Source organism: Chenopodium album, chromosome 11 (genome assembly GCF_948465745.1).
Source record: "Chenopodium album chromosome 11, dcCheAlbu1.1, whole genome shotgun sequence".
Lineage (NCBI taxonomy): Eukaryota > Viridiplantae > Streptophyta > Magnoliopsida > Caryophyllales > Amaranthaceae > Chenopodium > Chenopodium album.
Genome location: NC_137844.1, coordinates 32,414,939 through 32,425,202, shown reverse-complemented (window position 1 = coordinate 32,425,202; position 10,264 = coordinate 32,414,939). Strand labels below are relative to the sequence as shown.

The window sequence follows — 10,264 nt, the reverse complement described above, 5'->3', positions numbered from 1 at the left end:
TGACTATTATAATTTAATTTCTGACACTTTTAATCTAATTTCTGACAATTACAATCTAATATTTAACTAATATAATCTAATTTCTGACAGCTTAACCCTAATATCTGACACATATAATCTAATATCCGATAATTATAATCTAATACTTGACCATTATTATCTAATTTCTAACACTTTTAATCTAATATATGATATTTATAACTCAATATCTGACCATTATTATCTAATTTCTGGCAATTAAGAATTTTATTTTATTTTTTCTGTTTGTATGACCGGACTCACGTGAGTCTGTTCTACACAATACTCTTATCTAATATTTAAAACATGAGATAATGGAATATAAAATCAAGAAAACAGTTAAAAAAAATTAGTTCTTGAATTAGTAACACAACAAACAGTTAAAAACATGAGATAATGGAATATATATACACTTCAAGAATTAATTTTTTAAAACTGTTTGATTAATTATTTAATAAATATTTAATAATATATATATATATATATATATATATATATATATATATATATATATATATATATATATATATATATATATATATATATATATATATATATATATATATATATCAATTAATTGATAAATAAATAATTTGTAATTTTTGGTGAGTTTGAAGGGTTTTTTTAGTAACATAATGTTTAATGTATATGTGATTCTATTAATTAATTTAAAAAATAATGATGATGCTATCTAGCTTAAATGGTAAGGAAAGACTAAAGAATGGTATCTTAAACTATACCTTATATTTGTGTCGAATTTAATTTCAAAAAATTTAAAATTTCGTAGTAACCCCTAAAGTCCATGTTTTTGACACGAAAATCGAAGTATTTAAAAATTTTCGTTAGGTTTACTGATTTTTTTACAGCAGGTTGTAAAAAATAAATTTTGTTATGAAATATATTTGTGGATGCCCAGAATACCCTTGTATCAAACTCTATCAATTATTGTACTATATATTTATATATATATATGTGTGTGTGTGTGTGTGTGTGTGTACCTCCATCATATGAAATACAAGTATATAGAATACACATTAACTCCTCTCAAACTCTCAAATTTCTCCTTTGTTTCACAACAAATTTTAATTTTTTTTGTGGTAAAATAAAAGTTTTAGAACTTTTGATTGGTAAAAAACAATTTCGGATTTTTTTTTTTGGTTTTTTTTTTGTGTGGTAAAAATAAATATATCAAATAATTTTTTTTTTCCACAAATAGAATTGACAATTATCAAGTAACATATCTTATTACTTGTCATGTGTTATAAATCCTTTATTTTGACAACATTGAAATAAACTTAAGTAACTGGAAAAAAAAAAGTAACTAAAATTTTAAAACCACATCAACAATTTTTTGCATAGAAAAGATAATGAATTTATGTCATTTAATTATTGTATTATAACCCTCTAATATTTTACTTTAGCCCTCCATTTTTTTATTTTAACCCTCTAATATTTTTTTAGCAATGGGAAGAAGATAAAGAAAAAAAGTTAAAATTGTCCAACTATATAATATTTTTGAAAGTATATCGATGTGGATGTCTATAGTAAGAGCATAAAAAAAGAATTATATTGGTTTGGTTATAATAATTTTTTGATTATTTGTTCATAAAATATCGTCAAATGAAATATTAATCAATTTTTATAAAAATCATCCCTCTTTTCATTAATGATGCTGACTAGGACGTCATTACATATAGTAAGAAATTTATATTTATTGGTAACAAAATATATTTATTTGATAACGACTGTAATGTAATATATTTTTTTGGTAACTTATAACGCCAATAAAATTCGCCAACAATAAATCCCAGCTATTAGTACTACATTGCGCCAAATACCAAAAAATTGGTGTTGTATACTTGGCCCACATACAGTTGTATGTGTAGCTTTACTCAAAAAATAGTAGTAAGACTAATAATTAATGCAGCAAGAATTAGGTCTTTAAATAAAAATCTAAACTAATATAATGTTGTAAGCGATGTTATTGGCCAATAAAAATTTGACCATACATAATAGTGCATAGCTGTTGGACTAACAATATGCATGAAATCACTACAAAATTACCATATACACCCCCCTTAGCTAACCGTCACTTTCCTAACATAAGTATGATCGCTTAACATTCTTGAAGATAATAAATTGTACTAGTATTTAATCTTAGGCTCATTTGAAGTTGTATATTGGCTAATAGAGAAAATTTTTATCATATATTTATGAAGTATCCATGCAAGAGATTCTTCGATTTTCATACATGTATATAAAACTTAGCCCAACCAATACCTCTGCAAGAGTTGCCTCCGTTTTCTCCAAATCTGCATAATGCAAAGTTTGCAACAAAAGCACAGTAGGCTTTGAATCGAATTTTTGCTTCTCCATATTCCTCTCGGCTTGCCATATAATCGTTTTCTCAGCCACCGGAACAAGCCACTCTAGTATGTCGCCCACTGCCTTCCTCCATCCTTCAGCCAATGCGTCACCATCGTAAATATTATTCTCAATCTCCCTCCAAGCAACCTTAAGTTTTGACCTCACATACATCTTTAGGCTAGAAGGAAACATGTTGTACATGCTTTCACGCGCTTGGTCTCCTATTAGGGATTCCGAGTTAAAATACCTTTCAGCCAATAATACAACACTAGCATACCTAGAAACTAATCCAGACCCACCAACAGTTGAGGGAGGGGCTGCCTGGAACACTTTGTTGTTGTTGTTAATGAGGTGAAAGTTGTATTGCCTGATCGCAAGGCGTAACATCACATCCTCCTTGACAAAAACGTTGCTATCACTACTTAAGAACCGCATAAGAGGTACCTTTTTCGGGCATGGATTTATATGAATCGGACCTGACATTGTATTTTTTGGTGTTGAATCACTAAATAACCTTTTGTTAATGGTTTTGTTTTGTTGTAATATGGAAATGTAAGGCCGAAAAAGCATACAAATTTGAGCATAAAGTACACATACCATTTTCGCCATGATTCCAACAACCTTGTCGTATGAATAATTCCATAGTGAAACTTCCTTCAGATGACGTATAAGTTTCCTTTGATTACAAATTTTATTATCAAAGAGATCATAGTTTGTGTTGTGGGTGCTATAATTATTTTTCCAATCATTTAATTTCTTTTCTGATGCCTCCATATGTGTTAATTCTTCAAGCTCTCCATATATTTCACCTGTCAATGATATTAACTTTTCCATTTTTTCAATCGACTTTTCCATCTCTCTTGACCCGTAATTATTTAGCTTGTGTATATCCAAATGCCCATTCTTAAGATCCTTGTATACATGTAAAAAGCGAATTAAACCATAATCTGTACACTTTTGGCCTAGGCGTGACACAACATTAGCAGCTTGATCCAAGTCCTCTAGTCGTTCGGCACAAGCAAGTGTCAATAGAAATCCCTCATCCCCCGAGATAAAATATGTGATACCCTGTTCTCGGATGACTTCTTTTCTTAAACGAAATATCTCGGCATCCGAAAGTGATTTGTAAAGAGAGACTAGACGAGACATTGACTTAGCTGTGTCAAAAGCAAGAATTCCTAATATGTCAGGCTTCTCGGGACAAAATATCCAATGACTATTGCTGTAATGACTCGGATTAGATTTCATGCGTCTATGGCGTTCTGAGAGCCAAGGTATGGTGCCCAAAGTGCCTAACATTCCTGCTGGCAAATATCTAAAGCGCAATTGTAATAAGGTAAAGCATAGGAGATAAGATAAAATAATTGATATGCTGGATTGATGTCAAATAATTTTCATGGTTGATAAATGAATGCGGTATTTTGCAAGTTGCATTTTCAAAAGTGAAATGTGTTTAGAGGTGATGGAAATTATGTAGGCATAACAGGCTGTGTATGTCGAAGCCAAAAGAGATAAGTAAGATTGACCAAATATTCCATAATTCAATAGGAGATATATTATTAGTTAATAATTTCAGTCATTTACTCGAAATTTTAGGGGATTTCTTTTTTTTTTTTTTTTTTTTTTTTCTTTTGGCACATATACCGCCAATAATCTTGTTAGAATGTGAGGTACTTGTCATTTGCTCATCTAGTGGTTATTCTCTTCTCATTGATTATGCACTTGTATAAATCCACAAGTATGTGGTTGGTTAATTTCATCATATTAAAAAAATTACAATACATTCATATCCATATGAAAAAGTAGCAATTGAGTTTCTTCACCTATAAGATATGATTTTATTTGTTTTATTTTAGTACTACTATTTTTATGCTTTATATATTTCTTATTTGCACGCGACTTTTTCATGCATATTTCAACTAATACTTCCTCTCTTTTTTATAATTGCAACACACACTTTATCACGATATTTTAAAAAAGTGAAACTCGCATAAGATAATACACATAAAATAAGGTTAAGAGATTGTTAGAAGTATAATCAAATAGGCCATTAACTTTAAAAAAAGGTAATAATATAATTTTCATTATAAAAACCTTCATTTTATAGTGTGTTTATTGTGACATTTTCATTTTAGAAGAGTGCTAAACAAAAAAAAAAAAAAAAAAAAAAAAAAAAAAAAAAAAAAAAAAAAAGGGAAAGGGAATTACCAAATAAGAAAAGTTATTTAATGCTTATTTTAGCCCTTAAGTTTACATATAGCATTACCATTGATTGAATTGTTGCATTCCCTGCAACTCTCAACAGTTTGGGAAGTAACATAGCTCATACTCTCATAGCTGTTTGTGTTAACCTTTTAGGCAGCATTACCGTGATTTACCTCAGTGGTATTCTAAACAATCGGAAAGATTAAATAGAAATCTGCACATATACGTAGTATGTAATTTTGTTTCAGTGCTTCTATATACACAACTGTTGCAGTTAACTTTCTCAGCCTACAAACATTTGTATCCATAAGGCAGCTGCCAATTCTAATCTTGAAGCAGACATGGCAAAGGGAATCCTCACAGCTTGAAGCTTATGCTTCCCGAATAGCGACTTTCAAACTCACAAGACAAAAACACGTCCTTTTAAGTTTAAGCTTTCTTCTTAAAAAATGGATGATTAAGTGCTGCTCTGGCAGTAAGCCGTTCTGATGGATCAAATCTCAACAGCTTGTACAGCAGGTCAATGAAGACACAAGAAATCGATCTATTTACATGCCGAGATATGAGATCCTACAATCAACAATCAGGACCAGCAAAATTAGACAATCCAACACTCTAAAAAATCCTGATCGTAACTCTACAAGATGCCAAAATGATCCAAACCTTCACACGCTCAAGCTTCTGTACAGCTTTGATGCTCTCCCTTGATACTGCTCCTTCAGGCCAGTTCAGACGAGATCCTTGTCTAAAATATACATCAGCACCCCGGCTGCAATGATGAAAGGAACCGACAATGAGGAGCAAAATGAAAGTGTAACATGAACAACAACAATTCAATCATCCTGGATCATCCTCATTATCATGGTCAGGGACAGGCTTCTAAAAAAATATCATAAATATATACTTCGTATTAAACAAGAGAGTCAACAGTACAGTCAGAATATAATGATACTCACGTGGCTTTTTGTATCATATGTTGCGGGAAAGGATATAACACCCTCTCCATCATTGCTAGATGCTCTAGGTTTTCATGAGTTTGAAAAAGTGCTTTACCCTGAAACACAATCAAGAGAGTCAAATCATCTCCACTGACAAGGACCATGGCCCATAGATGCAGCATTTTTGACCAACGAAAGGAAGGTGGACTCACAGAACAAAGTTCAACAAGTATACAGCCAACACCCCATAAATCACATGGATAGCTCCAGCCTAGACCTGCAAGAATGCAAAAGCATAAGATCATATAAACAAAGCAACAAGTTTTCCAAGGCCACAAATACACAAACATTTTCACACAATTTCTGCATCATCCAGGCAACTGCATTCTGCAGTGTAAGGGTTAATGAGCTTTGAAACAACACTTAAGATACAAGCCACCACCTCAACCCTTAACTATCAGTATGAATGAACTATCTAGCTATGACAATCAACAACAAACCAACAGTAAGCTCATGGTTCTCACACCGAACTATATAGCCAATAAATGTGAACCCCTCCACCCCTTCTCCCCATAAACTAAAAAAAAGATCAAAACTATACTTCTCAAAAAGCACAAGAAGAAGAGAAAGATGTGGGTGAACTGTGGCTAGAACTAAAATGATATAAACAGTAAGGTAAATAACCATCACAAATTCAACTTTCATTTTCCCAGAAAGTAACTAGTTACCTAGGATAACTTCAGGTGCTCTGTAATGTCTGGTGGAAACAGTGGAGCTATGATTTGGATTATCATATACAGTGCTACCAAAATCAATAAGCTTAATGTCACTTGACTTTGGCATGCAGCTAAAATGCATTTCGCCTGCAGGCATTTTCTGTACCATGACAATTATTGTTTTAGTATTGACACTAAGGGCAACCACAATCTACAATGGCACCATTTATCAATCATAAAAGGGCCAAATACCTCCCAGTTGGGTATCTTCACACACTCAGAAGAGACTAGAAGTATGTTTTCTGGCTTCAGATCTGTATGGATGTAGTTCAACTCATGCATATCTGTCACATATGATAGAGCATTGCAAACAAAATTAACAAAGATGAAAATTAAATGACCAAGGCTCCTGGACAAAACAAAACAGGAGAAGTGTAGTCAAGTAATTTGGGGTGAAGTATATATTGCAAGAAGGTAGCTAAGAATAATCCACACACATGATACAGATTCCAAAAGCTGACGTCCAAATTCTCGAACAAGGTCAACAGGGAAAGGGCGGTGTTTATTCCTCTTTAGGGTATCATATAAACTTGGTCCAAGCTTCTCAAACACCTGACAACACCATCAAAATGCATCCAAAAGGGGGTGTTTCCATTAAGTTGTAAGCAATCTTATCAGCTATTAGCAAAGTAATACATAGTACAACAATCATGACACATAGAGCCAGAAAGTAAAATCAAGGTGCAGCTTCAAGGGAAAGCACTGAAGAAACACAAGTCTACACGAAGTCAGAAAAACAATACTGATAAGCAAATCCAAAATTAATCTAGAATTCAATGCCATCTAATGTTGGAATCAATTAACAGTATATCCACATAGAAGTAATATCAGCATCTTCCTCACAGATACACGATTTAACAGACCCTCTGTATGTTAACCTGACAAGAAAAAGGAAAAAAAGGTAAAAGCACAGCTTAAGAAAAGTGGATGACTTACAATGCAGACATGATTACGATAGTCGAACCAACTCCTTATTTCAACACAACTGCATCCAGAAAGTAACAAGTTGTAAGAAGAGAGCATCCATGTGACTGCAGCAAAGTGTCGAATTTCCTACTTTAAGGCAGCTACATAACTGCTTTGTCAATTTACAGCTCCAGAGAATAAAAAAAATTGCTTCAAGAGGCCAGAAGTACGTACTGAGATCCAATTTTATCATGTTCAGCAAGATGACGAAGCACATCAATTTCAATCATTGCAGCACCGCGATACCTTGAATTGCTTCGAACTACTTTGATTGCAACATGCTCCTGTGTTTGGTTATCCAGACATTCCAAAACTCGTCCAAATGTGCCTACAGTACGAGCAGCTTGCTAAGATGACACAAGCAGAATCATAAAATGGAACATCTGAGAGGCACTTGAACATTTGACAGCTAACCTTCACCCATCTTGCTAAGAATTTTATCTGTAAAGCAATTGACATAGACCCAAATTTACGTCAGAGTCTGAAGAAATTGACAGTTAAAGCAGCAATAATACAACATAACGTATATGGCATCGTATCAAGCGTAGAAAAAAAATGAAGGAATGAGTTGTTAGAGATCATTTACATCATGTTTCCCATACCCTTTAGTAAAACTATTGTTCCTATCCCGCTTTCCCTTAATTTGTTCAAATCACAGTGCGGCAGTGCCTGCTCAATTTAATCAAATACTGCCTAACATTTCTCAAGACATAATTCACCACCTTATATGTAAGAGGCAGCACCAGTTATGGCCTCGTGGGTACTTTATCACAGAGAAGAGCCAGAAATCCAGCTTACATCATAATCTAAAATAATAGGCAAGATGAACATACTCCCCACTCTTTGACAACCATTTTTTGGGGGCAGAACAGGGGGCATTCCTGTTTCTATCAAGTTCCACTTATTATTTATTAACAACGCCTGATGAGCTGAACCAAACACTCCCTGATATTTCTCAAGTCATACTTCACCACCTTAACTGAAAGAAACAACACCTTATTAACTTAATCCACTTAGCTTCATTTGTGTGATTTTTTTTTCTTTTTTTTATTCATTTATTTATTTAATATTGGGAAGGGAATTTGTTCTTTCAAGTTCACTTCCAGAGCTATGATCAAAATCAACTTAAGTTATAATAAGCATTATCATTTCCATAGCCTGGAATGAGCCACCTACATTAGAGGGTGCCCGATCCCTCACTAACAGAAGCATTGCCATACATAAAAAAATTAAAAATCTCAATTCAAGAAGTTTAACTACTTACAAATTCACAAAAAAAAAAAAAAAAAAAAAAAAAAAAAAAAAAAAAAAAAAAAAAAATCACGAGAAAATTACTAATAATCCATTCAAATTCAGTCCACCCCACACTCAAAGCTCAACTACTGTCAATTATGGCTCATTTAACTCCACTAACAATCGACAACACCAAAATCAACTTCAATAACATTAAAAAAAAAAATCAAATTATTCAAGAATTCCTGTCATGGAGCATTGGAGCACACAACATGAAATCATTTGTAAAATGGAGTGAAAAATTCTACAAAAATTTCACAATTTTTATATTTAAAAATAAACCCAAAAAATAAACAAAATTGTAGAAAAAAGCTTACATCTTGGAGTCAAATTCTCGCCGACAGAAAAAACATAATGCCCTTCACGATCATCTTGTCTTGTAGGCGGCGTTACATATCTTTCCACTAAATTATTTTCGGCAATTGGCTGATATTCCTGTAAATTTTCCCCAGAAAAATATCAAATTTAAATTTGATTCAAGGGTATCTAAAATAATCAGAAATCATATAATTTGGGGAAAAATTGAAAACTAAACCCTAAAATTCAAAAAAAGAGGAGCGTCAATAGTACCTGAATAATGTCATTAGGGGCAACGTCCCAGACTATACGACGTCGTTTCCTGGGTTGCCTCGTCTCCGTTCCCACCGTCGCCATAGTATCTTCTTCTCCCTTTCTCTCCCTACTAATGTGTGGCAAAAGTTTCGTGAAAATGGGCTGGTCGGGGTTGGATTTGAAGTTTATTATTGATCAAACCCCGTCTTTATAGTGTCTAAGTAGAGGTGTTAAAAACTGACGAATCGATTGGATAAAAGAAGATTTAGATTGCAAGTCGTATGAACCAAATAATTTAGCATGAATTTCAAAAAAAAAAAAAAAAAAAAAAAAAAAAAGTCAGTCTTTGATCCAATCTCACCCAAGTACCCGAATTGACATCCTAAGACTCCAATTATTGGAGTTGGTTTTGCAACGAGTATTGTCTGGTTTGGATTTTGGTTAAAGTCAATATTGTGTCGATGTTGGTGGTAGAGATGGTTGTGGGTTTTTGCCATGAGACAAGTAAAACCTAGTCGATAGCTAAGCCTACTCAGTATTTGTCATGTAGTGGTGAAAATCTATAAAAGTGACTTTGAGATGACTCAAGTGGTCAAGCTTATGTGCCACTATGACATGTCAGTATGTCACATGACAGTTCAACCTAGTGTCATTTTTAGATGTCAAGTAGCATTATGATAATCAAGTCAGGCTCTAAACAAAAGAGGTTTTAACTTCTCAACATTACCACCCTTTTGCCTTTAATTTACTCACCTTTCAACCTTTGCTTTACCTTTCTTCTTAACGTCAACCATGGTTGGTTGATAGAAACTTTCAGGCTGGCAAAATTTATAGTGAGCACCTAACGTTATAAATGGTGCTTCACTCTTTGGTGTTGTAGGGAATATTTCAAGCATCCCACACTTAAGCCCCACTGTGATCATGCACTTAAGCATGGTGGCGTCCAAAGGGAAGAAAGTTAGAGTAAAAGAGTCGCCAACAAGTTTTAGGAACTTGTAAACCATTCACGATCACAGAAATCGCTAACTCCATAGTGGTCCTGAACCATGACTGGATATTCGGGGATGAAGGTATAAATCCAACCTAAAAGAGATTGAACCTGCCCTAAATAGGTCTCTACTTTGTTCTTCTCATATTCATGTGCGCTTT

At 33.3% G+C, this 10,264-nt stretch overlaps 2 protein-coding genes across 2 annotated transcripts; both read right to left on the bottom strand.

Moving 5' to 3' along the window:
• Positions 1-2,229: 2,229 nt before the first annotated feature.
• Positions 2,230-3,684, bottom strand: LOC145566514 (protein PSK SIMULATOR 1-like). The gene has a single exon (XM_081625910.1). It carries the CDS (start codon positions 3,682-3,684, stop codon positions 2,230-2,232), a length of 1,455 nt encoding a protein of 484 aa, XP_081482036.1.
• A 1,102-nt stretch (positions 3,685-4,786) lies between these two features.
• On the bottom strand, positions 4,787-9,404 carry AME3 (Protein kinase superfamily protein). Its single transcript, XM_081626816.1, has 12 exons — positions 9,134-9,404; positions 8,881-8,998; positions 7,685-7,711; positions 7,445-7,598; positions 7,241-7,289; positions 6,742-6,856; positions 6,497-6,588; positions 6,257-6,404; positions 5,741-5,805; positions 5,547-5,644; positions 5,254-5,359; positions 4,787-5,160 (listed from the first exon to the last, which is right to left on the bottom strand). Exons 1-12 carry the CDS (start codon positions 9,215-9,217, stop codon positions 5,020-5,022), a joined length of 1,197 nt encoding a protein of 398 aa, XP_081482942.1. The 5' UTR covers positions 9,218-9,404; the 3' UTR covers positions 4,787-5,019.
• Between the last annotated feature and the right edge of the window lie 860 nt (positions 9,405-10,264).

Coding starts and splice junctions, on each gene's coding strand:
- AME3 (XM_081626816.1), bottom strand. CDS start 9,217: ATGGCGACGGTGGGAACGGAGACGAGGCAACCCAGGAAACGACGTCGT. Junction 8,999..9,133: donor CCCCTAATGACATTATTCAG/GTACTATTGACG, acceptor GAAAATTTACAG/GAATATCAGCCAATTGCCGA. Junction 6,857..7,240: donor ATCGTAATCATGTCTGCATT/GTAAGTCATCCA, acceptor TGGTGTTGTCAG/GTGTTTGAGAAGCTTGGACC.
- LOC145566514 (XM_081625910.1), bottom strand. CDS start 3,684: ATGTTAGGCACTTTGGGCACCATACCTTGGCTCTCAGAACGCCATAGA.